At 35.8% G+C, this 24,442-nt stretch overlaps 2 protein-coding genes across 2 annotated transcripts; one reads left to right on the forward strand and one right to left on the reverse strand.

The window, feature by feature from the left end:
• Positions 1 to 29: 29 nt before the first annotated feature.
• On the reverse strand, positions 30 to 4,162 carry Par-6 (partitioning defective protein 6). The gene is made up of 5 exons (XM_072891620.1): positions 3,983 to 4,162; positions 3,671 to 3,896; positions 3,463 to 3,587; positions 3,104 to 3,382; positions 30 to 2,770 (listed from the first exon to the last, which is right to left on the reverse strand). Exons 1-5 carry the CDS (start codon positions 4,133 to 4,135, stop codon positions 2,471 to 2,473), a joined length of 1,083 nt encoding a protein of 360 aa, XP_072747721.1. The 5' UTR covers positions 4,136 to 4,162; the 3' UTR covers positions 30 to 2,470.
• Positions 4,163 to 4,407: 245 nt separating this feature from the next.
• On the forward strand, positions 4,408 to 7,989 carry Mad1 (Mitotic arrest-deficient 1). Its single transcript, XM_072891619.1, has 7 exons — positions 4,408 to 4,601; positions 4,803 to 5,063; positions 5,218 to 5,448; positions 5,535 to 5,971; positions 6,030 to 6,482; positions 6,569 to 6,867; positions 6,948 to 7,989. Exons 2-7 carry the CDS (start codon positions 4,803 to 4,805, stop codon positions 7,298 to 7,300), a joined length of 2,034 nt encoding a protein of 677 aa, XP_072747720.1. The 5' UTR covers positions 4,408 to 4,601; the 3' UTR covers positions 7,301 to 7,989.
• The last annotated feature ends 16,453 nt before the right edge of the window (positions 7,990 to 24,442 follow it).

Raw genomic sequence — 24,442 nt, forward strand, 5'->3', positions numbered from 1 at the left:
ATTGAGAAAAACCACTCTCTCTCTCTCTCTCTCTCTCTCTCTTTGACTCGCATATCATAACTATTTTTCTTAAGAAAAACATCTCTTTTAAATATTATACATGATCTGTGACACATGAATGTTCGACCTAAGATAAGAACACTCGAGAATTAAAAAAAAACATGCAAAATATATATTAGCGATATATTCGACGGAATCGATAATACGATTAATAATTTGGCAACCGATAAGATCGTTAAAACTTATCGCGGAAGTCCAAGTGATATCTTGCGATTGCGAAGAACTAACTCAATACAGAATAATCTAGGAGAGATATTATATATATATATATATATATATATATATATATATATATATAAATATATATATATATATCTATATATACACACACACACACACATACACACACATACGCTCGTTTTTCCGAATTAAGTAGAAAAAATGGGATCGAGTGCATATAAAAATAGATTCACGCATAACTATGGAGGCAGTATAGATTTCTTAGAATATTATCTCGCTCTCTTCTCTTTTCAATGATGTAAATATATAATTGGAATGTAATAATGTTTTCTAATATTAATTCCACTTTGATAAAGGCACACAAGATATACAAACAACAGTATTTTACACATGAAAATAGGATCGTTATTCTCCTGATGCTTCCATCGATACCGCCCTAAAACGTATTTTCTCAGTCTGCGATTAGATAACAGATAACAGATAAAAATGAAATTAAAATTCGAAAACTTTAACAGTCTAAACATGTGGTAGAGTAGACGGAGTACATGAATAGACATATAACTGCGTTATAAAAAACGGAACACTTATAGTTTTACATCATTTTTTAAAGCTGGAATGATGCATAATGTAAGGCCACTTTTTTGTTTTTTATATCGCCATCGCATCAGACAAAAAAGATTTATGTCTATATTTTCTCCAATAAGATAATTATCGATCATTATTTACATCAACATAAAGGCCTCTCTCACCCGAGACAAGTTGTTGAGTCCCATTTTCTGTGTATTATGTACAATCAAGTATCATTAGTGAGCATCTGGATGACAAACAGCATATTACTTCAATTTAAAAAATATCCATTATAAATAAAAATTATATCATCCATTTCATATTCATTTACTTTTAAGTACATAAATTAGTTTCAAATAACTAATTATTAAATGAGAAAATTATAATACTTTGAACACTACAATCAAATAATCTGTCGAATATATCAGATAAATAATACTTTAAAGGAATTCAATTTCAGACTTTTATATATAATTTTTTTGAAGATTACTCTTTCTTTGAGTATATAAAAAAAAATCTTATTTCTTCTCCTTTCTTTCAAAATGGATAATTTAATTATTCCTGATTAATATGAAAGAATGATTCTCGTAAATGTAAAGAAAATATTTTGATTAATGGAGCTATATGTCCAACTATCGAAACTTCAATGATTGATAAAAGCCACTAGAATACAAATATACTGTAAAAAATGTAACTGCTTTCTCTTTCTGTTCCTTTCTCTCTTTATAAGGTATAGTGTCATTAGAATAATAATAAAGTATAATACCAATGATTCTACAATTGATGCTTCTCATAATAATAAATACAATGCTCTTTTCCACGCACATTTTTTTAAATTCTGGAATTTGCATGAAATATATATTGTAATATTGATTCAAGCAATTTGCAATTTCTTTTATAATATAATATTTTAAAAATTATTTTCTTCTTTTCATTGTTATTTCTTTCATTTTTTATGTATCTATCTCGATACTTTATACTTCATTCGATGATTTTTACATGCAAAACATGACATTCATCTTTCAGACTCGAAGCCATAGAATAACATTAGTTGTTCCAAAGTATTGATTTTATAGTTCGAAGACGCATCTTATAACTGTGTAACCAATAAACTCTCTTCACATTAATCAACTTGTCTAAAAACTTCATAAAATTCCAAGATCAACGTGATTATTGTCGTGTATACATGTTTCTCTATAGAGCCTTATTCCTAGACAACTCTCGCGAGTAAATATTAGCGGACGCTATTAAATTGAGCATAATTTAATCCTCTGCCAGCAGATTCCGAGTCACTTATGACCTATATTTTAAGAATGTTTTATAACTCGTGCAAAATAAATATTTCATACGTGCATCATATAAAAATATCAATATATAATTCTTATTTTTAAAATATATTTTTCTTTTCTGTTTAAGCACACAGTATAGTATTTTAAGAAAAAAAATATATGTAAGATTCTACAATATATTATATATTCTATAATATATAATATATATTTAATATATATTTTATATATATATTTTTCTATGTATCTCAGATTAAAATCCATTAGAAAATTTTAATTTGGGTATGTATAAAAAAAATTTTGCTATAAGTCAAAAGTGACTCAGCTTGCCGTGCGCGGCTATCACGCCGTCCGTTAATCAATCAAACATAATCACCCTAGAGGTGTAGAACACCCTGATCGTGACTGTAAGTTTGGTGATGATGGTGATGGTGATAGTGATGGTGTTGAGTAGACGACGCCGAGGCGTCGTCCTGCATTGTCAAACCTGTAAGATCGACAATCTCATCCGCCTCCTCATCGCTACCAGCGCTTTGCGTGGACTGATGACTTCCCGAAGATAATTGGCTATTACGTGAGAACGAACCGCGACGAGGTGCAGCCAACGCTGCTCTCTGATTTGCCGGTTTGACAGTAATAATGAGATTAGAGGAATTTGCTATCATCATATCCGTCACCTATTTCACACATACATAAATAATCATATAAATAACCTTATAAACAAAAAAGAATGAATTACTATTTTGCTATATAAATATTTTATTTTTGTAAGATTATTTTTAATCAATGTAGAGAATATTTTAAATATGCTATTGCAGTGCTTTAATTGCTTTACTAGAATAGCAACAATTGAATATAAATAACAGTACAAGTGTCAGAGAAAAATATACTTTAAAATGCATTTTTTTCAAATAAATAATACTGCTTTGACAACTATGACGCTTATATTAATATTTAGTAATTTAATATATTTTTATGAAAAAAATTGTTTCTATAAAAAAAAATCTTACCTGATCAAGTGTTTTGCCTGCAACTTCTATACCGTTTACTTCCAGGACCTCATCATTTACAGCTAGAAGTCCTGTGCTCTCTGCTAAACCACCTGGTACTAATCTGCTGATAAACACTCCTGGAACTTTCTCAATTCCCCCTCCAGCTGACGATGGCAATATGCGGAAGCTTTCACCATCTTTAATATAAAATCCTAAAGGCTTATCGGAACCATGTTTCAAAAGACGTACACGTCGACAAGTTTCTGGCAGTATGTCGACATCAATAATTGCAGACACCTAAATGTAAGAATAATTATATGTTAGATTCAGTTGACTATAAAGTGTATTAAAGAATAATCAACTAAGTGTAAACTTACCTGCCTAAAATCATGTGGATTTGAAATAGCAATAGGTTTAGGCTTTCCTGGTGTGCCACCCAGAATACTGGATATCAGGTTTTTAGGTTTTATTGTCCCGTATCCATTGTCCCATGCTCCATCACCTATCATAATTATAATTAAATTAAATCTATATACATATACACAATATATGGAAAAATATATAGAAAATTGCGAATAATCTTACCTTTCCTCTGTATAAAAATTCTGAGCAGACACCTGGTGGCCAATAGAGCTCTAGCCAGATTGTTATCATTATTGATGGGAAGTAGATCACCGTCTGTATCCGTGTACCAAATTAAAAAGTTAAAATCTGCTCCTAAATCATGCCGTTGTGCCAACAATTTACCAAAATCTTCATAGCTCATAGGCTCGTTACGACTGATGGAGAATCTGATGATGTCGGCGTCAAACTACAAAACAATTTAAGCAATGCACTGTTCTCACGTTCAATGAGTGTTTCTTAAAGTCATTCTTTATTGGCGATATATATACGCACTTTACTCTTCACGGCGACGATGCCGTTGTCCACCTTGTCCTGTTTCTTGGACATAGCAACGTAGAGATTTAACAAGTATGGACACACTTTCGCGCTGTCGACACCTTTAATTTTTGGCAACGAGCTTGAATGGGCTTGAATCATTGAACTCATAGAGTTCAGTGTCTCGAGCAAACTTGAGTGTTCTTTTCAGTCTCCTCTCATAGGTAGCAGCAGTGTCGAGTGAAAATTGCAGTGCTCCAATGAAACCTGGAAGAGATAGCGACATCGAGTGTTTGTTCAAAAATCCTACTCGTAGGATAACGTAACGTTTAATTGACCAATCAGAACAAATGAAAATTTTGACCTGATTGGTCAATAAAATCCTACTCTAGCTCATGGGTAAGATTTTTGACACACCTTTTAGTGAAAAGTATATGTTGCTAACCTTGCTATGGACCATTCAACAATATCGGTTAGATGTTAGATTGATGTTTGATTGAATCGCTTTGGTATATTTTATCGATGATTGAATGTGACTAATATCGCTGATATATATTGTTCGGTATTGTGTCTGATTGTTACATATATTCTGTTAATTTCGCTGTGCTAGATTAATATAGAAAGGAACAGGATAAATGTAAGGAAATAATATTAGTTTAAAAAATGAAAATAAGTGATTGATAATTATAAGCCATTACGAAAACAAAAATAAACTTCATATTTATAATCTTATACTTGTATTATTTAATATATTTTAATATATAAAAATTGTGCATACATATATGTATGATTATATATAATTATTGTAAAAAAAGCAATATAATGTTTCTTTGTCTAGATGAATGATCAGGATCCAACAAGTGTTATCAATATGATAAAAGATTTACGTTCTGGAACAGAATCCTATCGCAAAAGTATTGGAGTACCAGTACGATTCTCAGGAGCTGGTTATATACGTTCAACTTTCAATGAAAGTGATAGCAGCATTATTTCACCAAAACGACAAAAACTAGATGAATCGGATACATCTATAGTTAACAAAACTCAATCAGATTCAGTCCCAGGTAGTCCTTGGGAATGGCGACGTATGAAAGGAGAGGTAAGATGGACATACATATAAAAAAATGGTACTTAATAATTATACAAATATATCAAACATTATTATAATAAAAAATGCATTATATAATTTAAATAAAATATATAATTTGAATAAATATGTGAAATATTTTAAAGGAAAATATATTCCCATACAGGTTATATCATTAAAGACTAGATTGACTCAACAAGAGGCGACTGTGCAACAACTACACAATATACGCAGACAGATGGAAGAAATTTTTGAGAAGGAGAAAGGTCTCTTACAAGTTCAAGTGGAACAGGATGCGCAAACCATTCAGCAGTTAGAAGTCCGACTTGATGTTGCACGACGGACAATCCAAGATGTAAAAGAAGCACAAGCTAATGCAGAGAAAGAATGGTCCCAAGTAATTATTTTATATGTTAATTTGTATATACTTTGTTCCATAAGATACTTTTACATTTTTTAATTATTATACATGCATTTTATTAGGCAAGAAACAGTTTAGAAAAGAAGATAGCATTATTGTATACTGAAAATGCAAAATTATCAAAGAGTTTGGTAAATGCTTCCCCAAAAGAAAAATCTCCTCCTCTTCAAACTACTAACGAATCAAGTGAATTACAATTAAAATTGGAAACTGCAGAGGCTAAAGCAGCAATGTTGGAGGAAAGGATGAAAGAACATCTCAAAATGCAACAGGATTATGAATTACAAAATGTAGAACTGCAGAATATGAAAATTAAGCTAGAAAAACTCGAGTCAGAAAGAGCATTATGGGAAGAGGGCAAGATGTTAGCAGGCAGAGCAGCCAGAGCGAATGATCTGGAAAAAGAGTTGAATGTAGCGAAAAAAACTATTGCAGTGCTAAAAGAGTCAGTCAGAGAGAAATTACTCCTAGAGGAACAAATGGCCAATATGACAAAAAGGTATTTTTCGCGCATTTATACACATTATCTTTATTTAACAATGAATGATTTTTTACAGGCTAGAGCACACTGAAAAAGTAGAGCAGCAAGTAGCGGTATTAGAGGCAAAGCGGTCCGAGCTTGCCCTTCGCTTGCAAGAATACGAAACGATTGGCATTACTGGCGGACCAACGGCGATGAAGCGAGAGCTAAACCGACTTCAACAAGCTGAGGTAGACTTGAAAGCGGAGGAAGGTCAACTCAGATCAAGATTGGATGCGGCTCTGCGAGAGTCACAGAACTTGTCAAAGAATTATGAGGATGCGAAGAAGTTGGCTACCGATGTGACATCATCAAAGGAGAAACTAAATAAGCTCGTAAGCAGACTGCAAAAGAAGATGATTCTTGTCACTAGAGAAAGAGACAGCTATAGACAACAATTAGACTTGTACGAGAAGGAAATGACGGTAGACAGCAACAACGCGATGACCGAGAGAATACCGGCTCTAGAACGTGCTATAGATGGATACAGGTATATTCATGTACTAGCGTGTATCAAATATTTGATCAAATTAAAAATTATTTTATAAAGAAGAAAATTTGTCAATGTTATTTCAGAGACTTAGTGAGTAAATTGGAAGCAGATCTTCAAGCGGCCGAGACTGGCACGCAGAAGAACGAGTGTAATAAATTAAGAGAAGAGATCGAGCAACTGAAAGGCGAGCTCGAGCATCGCGCGTTAAAGGGCGACTTCAACTGTAATGCTCGAGTTTTACATTTTACAATGAATCCTTCGGCAATAGCGGAGAAACAAGCCGAGGAAAAACAAGCGGCTTTATTACGAGAATTGGAAGAGCTTCGAGCCAAGGTGGGATCAGGAAATTATGGCGCGACTACATCATCATTAAAGACACAAGGTACATAGATAAATGATGGTTATTTGTCTTATTCTTTGCGTAAATATTAATTTTTTTTATATAATTTTTGTTTAATATAGAAATTGCAGAATTAAAGCAAACGCATGAAATAAAAATAGCGCGCTTGAAGGAGGCTTTTAAAGCATCATCACAGGAATATCGCCAAGCGTGTTATCAGCTATTTGGTTGGAGAGTAGATCGAACAAAAGAAGGTTATTATAAGCTGTCGAGTCAATATGCAGAATCACCGGAGGATTTTCTTTTCTTCCATATAGGAGAAGAAGGTGTGGAAATGTTAGAAACTGCTTTCTCCATAAACCTAAGTAGCCTAATTGAGCAGTATTTGCAAAGACAGCACAGTGTTCCTATGTTTCTTAATGCTGTACAATCTGATCTTTTCAGTCAACAAACTGTAACAAATGTCGTGACATAATATTGTTTTATATTTTTACGAAAAATCAGTATTTTTATTTATAAACTCCACTAGGCTGTAATATACATACTATATAATGTAACACTAGTTGAATTACATTTATCACTAGACACCTAATTTTTAAATTATCTTTTATAATTTTTATATAAATATTTCTATTGAAAACTTTCTGTTCACATACACATACATATTAGTTTATTAAAATGCTGAAATAATTTTAAATTAATTTTGAATATCATGAATATTACCCATAAATAACTATTATTTACTAATATATAACAATAATTTTCTAACGATTTTCACAATATCATTTCAAATCTATTCTATGTTGATAACTTTACTGTCTTCAGTTGCTCTAAAAATGATCTGTAATAATAATTTAGAATAAATTCTTGTAATTTTTATTTAATTTTTAATGTGAAATACGAATGAGAGGGTTTAAAAAAATTAAATTAAATTTTTCGATTAAAATATTCTGCAAAAAATATCGATATAGTAAATTGTATATATCAGGCATAATAAATATCTCAGATAAATGATCACATATATTCCATAAAACCTTATAAAGATATTTCAGAAGATAAAATCTTCGAAATATTGTACATAAAGTTTCGGAGACAATTTTAATAAAGTTAAATAATTTTTAAGGAAGATAAAAACGAGGAGGCGGAAAGCATAAAAAATAAAATTATTTCTTTCTATTTTATCTATTATATATTTTATTCATATCATATCATATATTTATATATATTTCTATTTTATCTGTCATATATTATAAAATTTCCAAAAATATTTTGTGTTTGTATAAAATGTATATGTAAAATATATAATATATCTAAATAATTTGTGTGTATAATATATATGTAAAATTATAATAAAGTTCGATTATATAGAGATTAAAACTCAAGTTTGATTAATTTTCGCTGCACTCATATCTGACCTCATATTAGTCGCAAGGACACGATGATAACTTGCCATAATTCTTCGATAAAAACTTACGTTGAAACAACTCACCAGACTCTTATCGTGTAAAAAAAATCTTGCGAGAGGACAACGTCAAAGTTGAAAATCGCGTCAGGCCATCCCAGCGGCCATCCCATGGGAAACGTTACCGCTCGACCATGCTCGTACGTGCCCAGAAAGGGAAGGTTTGTATGTCCCAGAAGAGCGATTTCCATTGCTTTGTTCGGTGAAGGAACTGTGACAGTGATCTTCATTAGTGACTAATAGGACTATCGCGTCCACTATTATATATATAGCAAATGCCCATCCAGATATTTCTAAAATTTAGCATTTATACATATATGTATGTGTGTATGCGCAATATATATATATATATATATATATATATATATATATATATATATATATGCATATATATCTGGGTGACCAAAAGCATTTCGTGATAACGAAGAGGAAGAGAGAGAGAGAGAGAGAGATAGGGGTGAGCAACCAGTCGTCTACACTATAGCTAACGACGGGAACTCGATATAACGGTGCCAGCTGCAAAGGGACTCGAGTCGACGGGAACTCCTGAGCTGAAACTCCATTATCCTTAATTATAATCGCGTTTAATCGCAAACTCATCCTGCGTTCTCCCTCGCATACGTGCCGCTCTCGCGCCTCGTAGATCCGCCTTCGTCCTTATCCTCGTCTACGTCGTCATCGTTTATATTTCCCCTTATCCCGCATCGCTAGCAGTTGCTGCCGCTGTCGGTTATCAATCCGGAATCAACGCATACGAGTGTTTCTCCGCAAAAACGGAAATGCAGCAGCGAATGACCTGAAGAAAATTATCCTCATCACCGGTGAAACAGAGAAAAAGATGATCCATTTTTCCTAGCCAAGCATGTGCGAAATGCATAAAGCGTATCACGACGATAGGTGAGAAACGATGGTTTAAATGCCCTAGAAGTGCCAAAAGACTTCGGGAAATATCGACGCGGGAGTCGCACGCAGGTGTATGATTAATGTGTGGCGGCGGTCGCCGAAATATCGCGCGTCCGGGGAAATTGATTCTAATAAGATCTCATGCGGAAGAGACCACCCGCCAGCTATTATTACTATCGATGCAAATTGTGCTCCTCGCGTTTTGATCTCGCTCGAATTTGGATCAGACGTTATTTACACGCAAGAAGTATCGTTTTAAATTAAAATTCACTGTAAATACGGTTTCGCTAATAAACGAAATAATAGAATTGTTTTAATCTCAGTCGAGATTAAAACAATTCTTAAACCTCACGTTATCTTACAAAAATATCTCTTTTAGGTTCTATTTAAATTCATATTTATTATTCATATATGCATTTTTATAAAACTTAATAATTAACTTTTAATAACTTTTAATAACTTTTACCAACTTTTAAACGAATAATTATTCAATTAAGGAAAAAATATGATGATTGAAACACCTATCTAATCATAATTAAATTTTTACTTGTAAAATGTGTATTTACTCTACAAGCATCGCGATAAAAATGAAATTGTTAAATTAAAACAAAAATTTTCGCGTTCTTTAACAGCATCAAGTTCTCACTAAAATGATATCAGTCTCGACGATTTGAATGTTCTATTTGGGAAAGAGATGTTCTCGATTTTTTATAAGAATTTTATTTATACGTTAATCTCTCATAGTCACGTACATCTTACCCGGCACAATGATTTATCACGATTTTGCGTGATGCTTTTTCCAAAACCTCCCCGAGTAACTTCCGCGAGATCACTGTTCAGCCATGTGAAAGAATACGAACGCATGTAGCTGCCATCGGTAGAGATCCTGCGGAGAAAGATAATCAATCGGGTTGTGCAGAGTAAACCGGTATCTTATCAAAGTTGGCCTATCTTCGCTAAACTTGCTCGCGTCTTCGTCTCCTAAAGCACGATAGAATGACGAGAGTCACACGAGTGCGAGAGAGGACTTTCGCCTGCGAAAAGGAAGGGAACAAAATCGTGTATGTGTGTGTGTATGTGTATGATATGCAATGGTGTTCATGAGGTGCAGGAGCGAGAAACAGAGGGTGAAAGGGTGAAGGAGGAACTGTCGCGGGGCGCTGTAGAAGGATGCTGGTAGACTTGGTGCTAACTTTTGCGTCCGTGTGCTCGCGGCACCGCCAGAAGGAACTTTGTCGATCAGAGTTGCGAAGGAGATTCTCAGTTATGTTGGCAGTGCCACCCTGTAGATATCTCTGGAGCAGAAAAGGGTGAATACATCGTCGGTGGGATAATGCGGGATGGCTCGCGCCGCGGGGTTATCTTCTTCGTGTTCTTCGTCGGAATCATTCCTGGTGATTCGATTGTCTCCATCAATACAATATAGCAATTTATCTTTTAATATTGAGAAATAGCAATTTCTATCAAGTTTCTCTAATACATAAGTTTATAATCAATTTTATAGCAGTAACTATTAGGAAACTTTCGCTATAATAAAATTTAATTAAGTTCACTTTATACAGCGTTATAAAATCTAAGATTTCATCTACATGGCGTCATTAAAAAAAAAAAGGAATAATTATAATTATCAGATGAAAAAAATAAAGTAGAAGGTTAAAAAATTAATTTTCAGATATGCAAGAAAGAAAAATATAATAAATGATATTTAATAAAAATATCAAAAGAATTGATATATTCACATTATAATTAATCATGTTATGTCATAATTCATCTTTCTGACATACTTAAGGTATATGAGACTTTTTATGAGTAGTACTTTTAGCATCGCTAAAGAACTTCGAGATGATCGTAAGAGTCAGCGAGGAAGCTAAGAAGTCGGAAGGTGCGAGCGCGAAATAGGTCAGAGAGAAGGATAATTATCTATTTCTCGGCTCTATTACACCTAAAGTACCGACTAAAGAGGAAAAAGCTAGTAAGGAGCACGGTAGACACGAAGAGGTAGCAAATCACTTTAATTTTCAAAATCGTTATAATCGTAACCCTCATGAAAGTTTTCAGTTGCACTCGCGTATGCTTTTAAGCAGCAGTACAAATTGTACGAAAGATTTTTCCATTCGCATCAAAACATGCGTACAAATTTAATGCCGTCTTCTTTCCGCATATTTCAAGCTTCTAATTTACAAAATACTAAAAAATATTTTAATACTGTAATATATATATATATATATATAAATTGTTTAAATTTTTCTATTTTTATTAATATAAAAATCTTGCAAAAATCAGAAATTTAAGTTCGAAGAAGGCTTCGATAAATCTAGAATTACGATTAATCGTTTGGATTTGTCGAAAGAAGAGACCGCGGAGCGTAAGTGGAAAATCTCACTCCCACGAATTTCGCTTTATTTGGCTTTTCATCTGATGTTGTAAGCGAGCACACGAGTAGCGGTAACGAAGAAATATTAACGCTAAGCCAGCGAATGAATACGAATCCGCACTTTATATCTCGGAAAGGTCGGACACACGACGGACGAGGTCAGGGACCGAAATAAAAGCTGATGCTTGGCTGGTCGCTCGGCGCGAGATGGTCAGAAGTTTGTAATTATCTGTTTCTCGGCTCCATTATACCTGAAGATCGAGGCGAATGGACACCACCGCGCGCTGCCGCGTGGCGAGAAAAGCGGAGAGGACTCCAACGCGGGTGGCGAACGTGACGGGAAATAAGAACAGGCCGAGTGGCAGCCGGAAATTACAGAGTCTACGAGTAGCAAGCACTGACAGTGAAACTGACAATATGTACGGAAGAGATCGGGAAATAGCCGGGCGGAAAAGAAGTTTCGTTGACTACTTCTGGACAATTGTTCCTCGGACATCCTCCGCGTCGGCAGTGAAAGATGGCAATCGATACTTTCTGAAGAACTTATCGCGATCGCGGCAATTTTTTTCACGCGGTTGATTATCGCGTTATAAATAATAATCAAATAACCGTCATTATATTCACCTCTGCTTTAAATTTAAATTAATAATTTGATATTTATAAATATCTATAAATATGTTTATGCACTCGACAATAAAATTAATTTACTTTTCCTATTTTAATATTATTCTAAAATTTTCTGTTGCAATTAACTATTATTTATTTATATTATAACTTGCACATGTTACATAATATATATATTTAGATATTAATTTTCTTTACCTTATAGTGCTGACGTTAGGTAAATGTGCAACATTGTAAGAATGGATAACGATGAAGAACGTATTTCCAGACACAATCGTGCTTCGTATTGGACGTGTCCACTCATCATTGTCACGAGTATGTTACGTTTCTTCGTAATGGCTACCAAGAAACTTCCGCTGCGGGCGTCTAACATCCGACAGACAATTTTCTGCGGACAATTCGGCCGCAACGTCGTCGTCGTCGTTGTCGTCGTCGTCGTCGCAGATACGGCGGGGACGAGACGCGGGGAAACGATAGTTGGCTCGCTAGCAAACTCCAATCTCCGGATGCCCTCTCGAGCACACCTCTATCAAGGGGGACGGGTAAAGCAGTGCTCCCCCTCTTCCTCCGCGTCCCGATCGTTTCATGATCCTAGTCTCTCGGTAAGGGCGAATCTGCCTCTAACGATGCTGCCACCGCCTTCCTTTTTGCCAGGGAAAGAGACTGGCGGCACTTTTCTTAAATGGCGAAAAACGGGTGGGTGGTCTTTTTGATGAATCGGCGCCGAACTGCGTCCGGCATACGTAAACCCCCCCGGAGGGAATCACGACGATCAGGATGAACGATGCGTCCGCGCTCGTGCGGCGAAGCGAGAAGAATGGCGAGAAGGAACGAGGACGACGCGACGACGGGGTGGAAACACTTGGAGGGAAAATTCCAACACTTCTGCCAGCAGATACGTCCAGTATAGGAAATTAACCCCCCGTCGCACGTTCTCTGCTTCCTGTATCTGGAGAAAAAAAAAAAAAAAAAGAAAAACTCTAAAATGATAGGCTGCAGGTGTGCCAGCAAACTTTCGCCAGTGACTCGTTTTACGATTTTCGTAGTCGTAATATAAATAAATAAGTAAATAAATATATAATAGAGTTATATATTCTTGGAATATATCCTCTGCATATATGTATGTTTAAATAGATATATTATTAAGAGACATATTTATTGAATAGATTACAACGTGCTTTAATTACCACGATATCAATATTGATCGAATTCAATTTTTGTACAATATCGCACGGGAAAAGGTACATCTTTAAAAAAAAAAAAAACGGACATAATTGTTTTTACCACTGAAATTGATTGTCACTTATTGCTTTCAATAACCAACTTATCGATCCTTAGTAATATCTCTTACGCCCGTAATAAATCAGGATATACAAGCAACGTTCGTTGCACGGGGTTAAAGTACAGAATCGAGCAGAAACGCCGACGATAGTGACGTTCTCGTTTTCTACGAGAAGAAATTAACGTCTAGCAACGAGAAACTTCATTTAGGTGACTCATCGCATCGTTGAACGGCACGGGCGATTGTTTCACGCGATGGAGCGCGCGCGCGCGCGATGATTGATTAAAAAGTTACTGATAGGCGGACGCGCGAACGGAACGTTATCGAAGCGACTGAAAAGCGACTGAAGGCGCGCGATCGCGAAATATTAACGACGCGCGTTTCCACCGAAGTTGCATGATTAAAGCTCTTAAAGACACTCCTCAGGAAGACAATCGCGTGCTAAGCGATCCTTATAGCCAGAGTCCTTATATTCCGCGTATACCGTTCCTTCGCATCTACCTTTCATCGTGAACTTCGTACCACCCCGTTTCGCCTCCCCCCCCCCCTCCCCTATCACCACCGACTACCCCTCGAGACCCCTGAAAGTTGAAAGGTGTCTTGTAGTCGATAGTTACACCACGCAATCACTTAGGGTAGATTTACGGCGAATGAGCAGTCGCCTGATATCCCCTTTGCCACCACTTAAAAAAAACTAAGAAGTTATTAAAGTGAGATCATTAGAGGAGAGGTTATTCTGGATGTGCGTGAAACTGATGAGAAATTTATCGTTTTTTTTTTTCCATACTCTCAAAATCGATAAGTATAAATTTTCGTTTCCATTCAAATATTCAAACTTTATATCTTCCTTTTTTTTATTTTTACACGACGAAAGATAATCTTACTTAATAAATTTTATTTAATACATTTTTATTATTTGCGTTTAAGAAATTTAATCATAGCAATTGCTGCATGCTTGAGCTATTAATTCGCTTTTGATCTTATCACGGTTTTTATTGCATACTCATATTATATCATCCATGGAAGAACGCTATTAATTAAGATAATAATATCGAAGCACATCCTCTCTCCTCCATCGTCTATATAACTCACAACATCCAGGCCGTAAGGTAGTCATCAAATATTTTGTTGCGGCAGGCGCGACCGCCGCTCTTAGGATCGTAACGTATATGCGAGCGTTCGCTGAAATATTATTCAGTAGTCGCGTCTCGAGGTGTGCGGCGCAGGACCACGAAAAATGGCATCTGAGAATTTCTGATGCGGACGGCTTTTAGGGCCAACGAGCGCGCGCTACGCGCGTAAAGAGGAAAACGCCGCCACCGCTGCCGCGACGAGAATATTACATTTGAGATACGAATGCAAAATATTTTCAAACACATGAAAGCGTCATTAAAGTATAAAGGGTACAACAATAACACGCCGAATTGGGACGCGAAATTTTAATGACCATGCTTTCACATCTTTTATCTCGTGGCGCGTTTGCGGATATAATGATCTCTGAGTCATAAGCTGCGCTTCTAATAAACGTAAATAAATAATCTGAAGAGAGTAGTGGCAACTTTCCAGTATTCCTTGAAGGAATTATTTGATTCACATTGCTCGCACGAGAAGCAGAGGTAAAAATATAAAACGTTACGACACCGGCAAAATTGATGTAGAACATAAAGAGATATGATAAACATAATTGTTGAATTTATTCTTATTCTAGTAATTATAATATAATTCATATAAGAGCAAAATATAGTTTAAACAAAATGAAACAATTAATTTTATTTCCAAAGGATTCCACAAGTATCTTTAATGTAAATTAATTTAGCATAAATAAAAATTGTCAATCAATCACCAAGGATTATCCATCTCTAGCTTTACGTCATCCCTTTGAATATAATTTAATAGATATAAATAAATAATCAAACAGATAGACGGAAACCTTTCAAGACCCTTGAACGTAAAAGCGAGCGGCCGCAGATAAGAGGTGCTTTTAAAGATATAAAATACAGTGACACACGTAAAAGACCAGCCAGCGCGCGACCCTCGCCGTTTACGTCCAGAATGTTACTCTCCTCTTCCCGAGAGATTCGTAAGATCCTCGTAAAAGCCACGTACAGGATCGATCCGAGATATACGCTCGATCGCTCATATATCGCGAATATATAGCAAGAACGCGACGCTTTCTTATTAAGCTCGCGCACTTATTCACGTGTGGGAACGCATATAGGTTTAAAGATATGTATATACGTACACGGCACTTATGTACGTATAACGAGGGAAAAAAAATTCAGGATATCGAAACACAGCAGCGGGACTCAAGTTACGCGAGTACGTCGTTAACGCCAGTGCCTTGTTAGTGCACTCGCGTGAGTTCTGGGCCGCGTCGAGCAAAACCTCTCGTAATTCTCGGTCGGCTCGAGGAGAGCAAACCGGGTGAGCAAGTCGAAAACGCTGCGGCGTGAGTCGTAATCGACCTGTTTAATTTCAGAATTACGTCGTCCTTCGAAATGCATTTTCTCTCACTTAGGAATCAGCGGGAAAGTAATTATTATTAATTAAAAAGCAGGAGAAAAAAATGATTTTTGCATCGAGTGTACCGCCGCCAAGGGGTGGAGAAAAACGCTCGAATTGACAAGGGATGCGAGATTTCAGGTTGCTTTCGCAAACGTACACATATGTATATTTAATTACCGCGAATACATATATCCTAGAACTCAGCAGCGCAAAACATTTGCCGGAATGAAATTTACTTACGGGGTGAGAGGACTCGACTCCCCTTGCGACCCTCCCAGGCGGGAAGTGCTCGCGGGCGCTTTCTCCATTCACGCTAAATTAAGCGTCGTCAAGAGGGGAGAAAAAAATTAATCCCTCGGTGGTGGAGATCAGGCGAGTCGATATGCTTTTTTCACGGGTCAGGTCGTCCAAACGAGGGACGAAATTGGGGGTGGACGAGACGCTAGGAGGCCACGTCTCGGATGCTAGGATAGAAGTTCTGTCAAGATAGGGGCGCATCCGGATCTCGAATGGGCTACATTAAATATAAATAACTATGCGCAGAAGAACGAGACGAAGAGCGGAATGGGGGTGAGATGAAACAACCTTCTCTTCTTATCCGAGTCCCATGGCACCTTCCTTACGTGGAATTCCTTACAGGGTGGCTTTTCCAACCGGTCGATGGACAAATTTCAATGCTCCCTTCTATTTTATTTCTCACTTCGGTCTTTTCTTCTCTAACAAACGCTTCGGTAATTTTGCTTCGCGCACCTGATATTCCCCTGCAATCTTTTTGAAAAATCTTTTTTAATATAGATTTAATTTGACTTTATTACATATTTTCTTGTCTTCTCAAGGAGAATTTTTGACAAAAGATTTTTTTGACGAGAAGAAAAAGATGTTATATCTTAAATAATAATATTTATTTTCATTATTTTTTTATTGTTATAATATTGTTCGAGATGCGTTTAAGAGTTTGCGTTTATTGTAGTTATAAATAAAAAAAAGTACATATTATGACAATAACAGTAGATCATAAAACATATAGTTAATACGTTATTTTATAGCTCAATATAAAATATAGAGACTTTAAAGTATCTATATATTTTTCTTTTTATTTTATCTCTATAATTTTTAACGCAATGTCACATGTCGCGCGCAATGTGCAATTATTTCATTTGAAAAATGTACAAAATTAAACGTAATCACAAAAATGAGAAACTATTCTCGGAAAGAATATGTGAAAAATATCGACATGTAGCATTTTGGTTTTTTTTTTTTTTTTTTTTGACACTCTAATCTCTCTGAATTAAAAGCTTTAAAATACAAAGTAATTTAAGCATAGTTGAAAACGCTTTTCAATATTAAAGATTTAAATGCTGTCGACAGAGATGAAAAATTTTATAGTGAATCAATTTCAATTTTCACAAAGCTGCATTTAAAAATCGCGCGCATAATTAAAAGAACATAAACATTTGCTCGATAGTTGTGTCTCAAACGTAATTTACAGCACAAAAATTAATTTTTTTCATTGTCATTAATTAATTATATATAATTTGCTTTTAACATAAATTAGAAAATTTAAGAAATTACTGTGGTGTTTATTTGATCAAACAATGTAGGAAAAATTATATTAATAGCAAAAAAGGGAAAAAAAGAAAGTTCAATTCAGTGTAGATCGTCTCTATAAAATTCTTTAGCCAACAACTTTTCAGGCGAGATCACAGAGGAGTGTCACCCTTTTTAACTCTCACCTTTTTGCATGTAACAGTCCTGGATCGTGAAATAATTTTCCCTTTTCGAAGGTCTTTGACGTTGTCATGGAACAACGCTTTTATCACCTTTGTAAGCAACTCTATGCTTTATTTTTTTTTTTTTATTCGTGACAAGAATCGTGACCGCAAAGTTATCTGTCAAAAGATCTCTTTAAATTTAAAACATTTATGATTTTTTGATTAAAATTAATAAATCTTTTATCAATTAAAATATCTATTTATAATATTCGGAATTCAAAGAATAATGTAATACTAATGTAACGCTATGTTTAATTCATTATTCATAATTTTTGCAGTTATTTTTCAAATAAAGTTAAATTTGTATTATTTTATAATAATTTTTGTAATAAATTATATTACTATTAATATTTTTCTAATGTTGCGTCTACATTCTGCACTGTAATCATCCTATGATGTATTTGCCAGTCGTACCTGATCATTGAAAGATAATTCTAAAACCTCTTGGATTATAAAAATATACTTTATCGTCTAAAAGTGACTATACTTCCTTTCGGAAGTATATCCCGCGTATGTACTCTCGATTCTCTCTCGCGCACCTGCGCTTTGACCTAATCCCGCGGCTTCTTGGTCTCTTTAGGCGCATTACAAGGTTTGGCTTCTTCGCTGCACCGCTGGATGTCACCGTCCTATATATATATATATATACAATATACCGAGGTAGCGGCTGGTACTATAGGACTGCCTAGTAAAACCGACGTTTCACGATCACTCTTTTCCGCTATTTAACCCTTCGCTACCCCGTCTCTATCACGGTTTACTATCCTCCAGCAAAGAATTTAAAATAGAACTTTGAACAAAATAAAAGAGAAAAAACTTATATTGAAATTCAGTGCATCGAGAGATGCACTTTATATAATGAGATGAGAGATGCAAATTTTATATAAGCAGCAAATTAATTGATTCCTCGCAATTGGAAAGAAGAGTAAAATTCTACTTTCTTGCTTTTAACATTTCTCTCGCAAGATAAAATAATTATATATTAAAATACAGTCATTTTAACAAACTATTCACTATGTGCGTGTTCTAATATTTCTATTTCGCTTATATCTTATTTGTTCAAAAGCGTACAGCTTACTTTCTTTTAACTCCGTAATGCAGACGTTGTCAAGACAAAATCTGAAAGGCATTTTAAAATTTTATAGTTACTCAAACGCGTGGCAGACGTCATATAAGTTTCATAAGTTTTTCTCGGTATATTATTTTTACAGCGCATTTGATCGTGCGGCGTGCGCAGAGCAAACAACAGGTCAAGTGCATCGCAAAACTCTCGCCGAGATTTAGCAGAGAGGATTTCGCCTGCGCGATTCGCGGATCGATCGAGCGAGCTGGTTCGTAAACTGCGAAAGAGTAAAGGCACGACGTATCGCACCCGGCTAGACTAAGGACTTTGAGCCGAGGTACCAGGCGAGGTATGGGCGTGAAAAAGAGGGTTGACGATTGGCCGACAACGATGGGATTGGTATCGAGGGTGGTTGGTTCGGTGGAACTCGCGGAGAGACGAAGTCCACCGGGGATCGAGAGGGTGGGAGAGGGTGGGAGAGGGTGGTAGGAATGGCTCGTTGAATATTTAAGCTCAGGGAGGAAAGATCTCTCTAAAACGTGCATTTTATGAATGATTGAGCGACCCTCCATGGGACCTTCGCAGCATCGCCGAGTATAGCTTTCATAGCTGGGAGAAAGGAGGTCGCAGGCAAGATGTAGAACGCCGACGGAAACTATAAGTGACTATTTGCTCCGACACGACGCGACACGCCTCGCGTTAAAAGATCGCGATCGCAACTCTCGATATTATGTGAAAATGACGTCGTAATGTGTGGCACTTTTAGCGCACGTGTACATTGTAAATAGGTTTAATCTATCCAACATAGATTTATCGCTTGACTTATATCTATGACAAAATTATTTTCTTTCTGAAAAATTAATAAGCATTACCTATCGCGCTATTATACATACTTTGCTAATCTCTGTTTTACACATTTTATCTTTATTACATTTTATTTAATATTTAATATTAAATGTTTATTTCATATTTAATTATTAAGTTTTAATCATTTTCTCTTTATGTGTAATATATTCCATCCTTTTCTCACTACGAAATATAGACTCTAAAATGCAGTGATATTCAGTAAGGAATGATAATACGTACATGGAGATAATCCGACAGTTTCTACATCTAATTTCTATGGCCCGGTACGGTTGATGCGCTATATCGCGAATATTAACATGGTATTAATAATCGTATGTATATTTGCGGTTGCGCAGAACTGGAGGTGCACATGTAAGCCGCTCGACTATTAATTGCATTCGCTCGTTAAATATTCCCTGTTAATTTAAATGCATTAAATACGAATATTACCTTGCCGCCCGCTTTGCCACGCGCCGATATACGTATATGAAATATTTATGTATACAAATTACGAGGCCGATTCCGCAATTAGCCGCGAGAGAGGCAGAAAGCAAGAGAGAGAGAGAGAGAGAACGGGGAAGCACTTTCCGTGTTTCCGGTTTGTTTCCGATCCAAGCGCGAATGTGCAAAGGAGACGAGACGCCCAGTTGCGGAATGAGGGAACGCTTTCGTGGCAAGACCCTGGGTCTCTCTGTTGATTATCCGGGTGGTGTGAGATCGGAACTCACACCGAGGATATATATTCAAGGATTGGATAAGGTCCTGCGGAACCCACAGGAAATTGCTATGCGGGCAACGGCTTCCGAGTGATTGGCAATGGCCATGGCGGCATTCCTAATCTTCACTCGTTCTACGGCACATCGCGATTCGCCATTTTCACGTTCGTCCTTTTTCATCTCCGTGTACCTCTTTTTTTTATTTTTCCACACGTCCTCGGATAATAGAATGCCATTCCGCATCCATACGCGCGATCACGATGGCGCGATCCTCGATCACGCCTCAGCATCCGTAAGTAACGTTCCTCTCGCTTGATTTCATAATCCGGCGCGAATTTTCCGCGCGATGCGAGCGATGGCGCTGAATTAATCATGAAGAGGTGTAATCGTTCGGACAATGTCGGACCAATGTCTTCTCCGTTCACGGACGCATGCTCGCGTGCGCATATCAACGCCGTTCCATAATGGGGTTTGTTAAGAGCACTTTTCACAAACTGTATACATGAAACTCACGATGCATAATTAATGCAGTGATATATACGAAAAGCTAACATGGGTATTTTTAAATTTTTAATTCACTCTTTTCTTCTTCTTCTCTCTCTCTCTCTCTCTCTCTCTTCCTGAAGCGGCATGAAGAATTGCAAGACGGCACGAAATAAACATAAACGCTACTATCTGTTTTATGCCTCCTTCCATTTTCCAAAATATGCAAGAGTGATCAAATAATCATTTCACAAATATACAAATATCAAGCTAATGTTGAATATTGTCGATGAATACATAATGATGCTTTTACTTGAAATACAACTGAAATGTACGCATTAAAGGTATACGTTAATCCTACACGAAAACATATTATTATTATTATTACAAACATGATCGTATTTCTCTCTTTTCTTTTCTCTTTCTCGTTTTCTCTCTCTCTCTCTCTCTCTCTCTCTCTCTCTCTCTGAAAATTATTACTATAAATCTTAAGGTAAAAATAAATCTATCTATCTTTCTGACATATAGAGTTGTAGTCGTGCATAACAGAGTATAGCTTTTATTCATTTCTGATAACCCATCGGACTGCAGGATTGTACAGCCAGTCTGCATATCGTGCAGTTGTAGATCGTTACATAATTTATAAGCTCGACCTACTACGTTACTCCTCGACATACGCACAATTATACATGGCACTCTTACAGTAGCAACTCTTATTAGATTACACACATGCGAACGCATAACGCATTTTTTTCACACGACATAAAGTATTTCGTACGTTTCCTGCCACGCTAACGTCGACCTAGCCTTTGATTACCATTGTAGGGTTGGTTTTTTCTACTATGCGTTCATTCTGTAAGGATTATTCGAGTTTGTCGCTGCTTTTTCAAAATTATTTTCAGAATTGTGTTTCTCTAACAAATAGAGTGATAGTGTTGTGTATAAATTCTGTGTAATTATTTCACTAAAAATTTACAGAAAAATTATTAAATTTACTACGGATAATTTTGAAAGAAAAATTTTATGAAAATGATATATAAAATTTTACTTTTTTTTTAAATGAATTGTCAGTTAAGTTTTTATATAAACGATATTTTTATATTAAACTAATGATGCGTCGGTTTTATTTGAGTTGAAAAACATTTCTTCTAATAAAAATAATTAAATTATAATTGACAAAAGCATAGAAATAATTCATATTTACGGTGACTTATAAAATTGATCAAATATTTTAAAAACTTTAAAATCTTTTTTTTTTAATGTAATAAAGAGGAGAGAAGAAGAACAAAAATAGGAAAAAAGTATATGAAAGGCTAAATTATTATAACTTTTATGTTATTAGAATAATACGTATTTTAAAAAAATGTATTGTGTGCATATTTAAATAACTTTTCATATACGAAATGTTTTAAAAATATTTTATCAATTATGTAAGTCACTGTATTTTAGTAACACAGTAATTGACAAATAATATTACAAGTTGACATCTGATATAAAAGAAATTTGCTATTGCAAGTATCCCTAGCGGAATAATAGGATGCGATGCAAAATGTTGACTTTGTGTTTCCTCGGCGCTCAGCGCAACAGCCATCATTTTATCGAGAGAAAAGAGGATAAAAGTGTAAGACATAAAACGACTCTTGTCACGACAGTTACGTAGGTATGATATGACTGACGTGCTTTTCGGGTGGCGCGTTAACGAGAGGAAGAGAGGCCTTCCACGGATTATCGCGTGTCCGTATGCATTATTATTGCTGCATCGCCGCGCCCCGATTCACCCTCATCCACCCTCATACACCTCGGTACAGACCGGAGGTACCACCTCCTGTCACGCCCCTGTCATTAATTTTCATGCCCCGGCAGGACGATGCGTCGCGTTTGTTAGAATTTACGGGGTAACTCATCCTCTAGGACGAAGGGATCGGCGGGACGAGGTGGCGGCAAGAGGGTGGGCAGAAGCCGATCCCGAGGGAGTCGGGAACGATTAATTTTTCAAGGCAACACGTGGCGATATTTTGGGCTGTATTCGGTCGACGATGTTTCCGAAGTTGATTCTGTCGACATTCTATCACCCGAAATGAGTTGCCAAATTTTTTCCTGTCATCCTCGGCACTGTCACATGCTCGCCGCAAATCCTTTTCAATCAATGCTTAAATATATATAATGTTCCTGAAATTATCTTAAAAAATATTAAAATAAAAATATGAGATCAGAAGCTTATCCAGTGATAATTTAATTAAAAATTTTATAACGCGTTGTTATAAACACATAATTATGTTATAAAAAAAGATAATAAAAAAGATTGCATATTAAAAGAAATTGTGTATCAAAGAGGAAAGAATTCTATACTTTTCTTTTTACATTTAAATCTATACTTTAATTGAATATTTAAATTAAACGTCGCACGATTCGTGCGCTGTCATTAAAGCAATTGCGATTTATTTCTGCTGGAGAATGCTTCGATACCGTACCAAGGAAAAGAACAGAAGATAGGTTTTCCGGTAGCGGGAGAACAACAACAACGATTGTTACGATTGGCATACGAAATAGCGACAGTTCAATTTGGCGTACTGTCTTCGCGGTGGTCGTTACTTTTGGAACAGGAGTATTATCGTCGCGAGGGAGGACAAAATTTCTGGCGGCGATATCGACACGGCTTATCAGTATGCAGGCAACGAAACCGAAGACACTCCTCCGTTTTGTCCGTACCTTATTTTCTGTCCCTGCGATACGATCTCTCGCCTCGTTTTCTTTCTATCTCTCTCGATTTATCTCTCTTTCTTTTTCTTGCTCGGACAATAGCAGGCTGAGTTTAAAATTTCCCGCGGGGATGCCTATACAGTAAGGGAACGACAGTGCGAGGGACAGATAGATCGATGATGGGCAGGGGCGACAAAAAATATGGAACTTCGGGCTACATGCACGAGTTGCAAAGAGAGGGAGAGAGAGAGAGAGAGAGAGAGAGAGAGAGAGAGAGAGAGAGAGAGAGAGAGAAAGAGGACTTATTACAAATTTTATTTATCGTACGGAATTCCCATTTATCAGAATAATCTCGTATTAATTTTGTATCGTTATCAAGTATCATGTGTGTTATATGAATAAACCAGGAAATATTTGTAACTATATATGACGTTTATCTATAAAGGACATACGAAGGAACAATTCGAATGGTTCTATATAAGCGGAAAATAATGCCGAAAGTAATAAATCCTTTGATTACAATTGCATGAAACAGAAAGTCGATGATTGTCCAAGAGATGATTGAAAAAAAAGTGTCATCCCCATTTATAGGAAAGTATAATAAATTAAGAAAGGAACAAATAAAACAGTAACCTAGCCAATCAACAGAAATAAAAAAAAAACATCAAGGTCAATATAATATTTATTGGTAACACTTCAATAAAAACGATGCACAAATGAAATATGTACATACATACACACACACACACACACACATATATATATATATATATATATATATATATATATATATATATATGTGTGTGTGTGTGTAATCAGTTATGGAGATCTCATTTCAGCTTTTGAAACAGTTAATTTCAAAGAATGCTATAAAAGACAGAAAATGT

Source organism: Anoplolepis gracilipes, chromosome 4 (genome assembly GCF_047496725.1).
Source record: "Anoplolepis gracilipes chromosome 4, ASM4749672v1, whole genome shotgun sequence".
NCBI classification, from domain to species: Eukaryota; Metazoa; Arthropoda; class Insecta; order Hymenoptera; family Formicidae; genus Anoplolepis; species Anoplolepis gracilipes.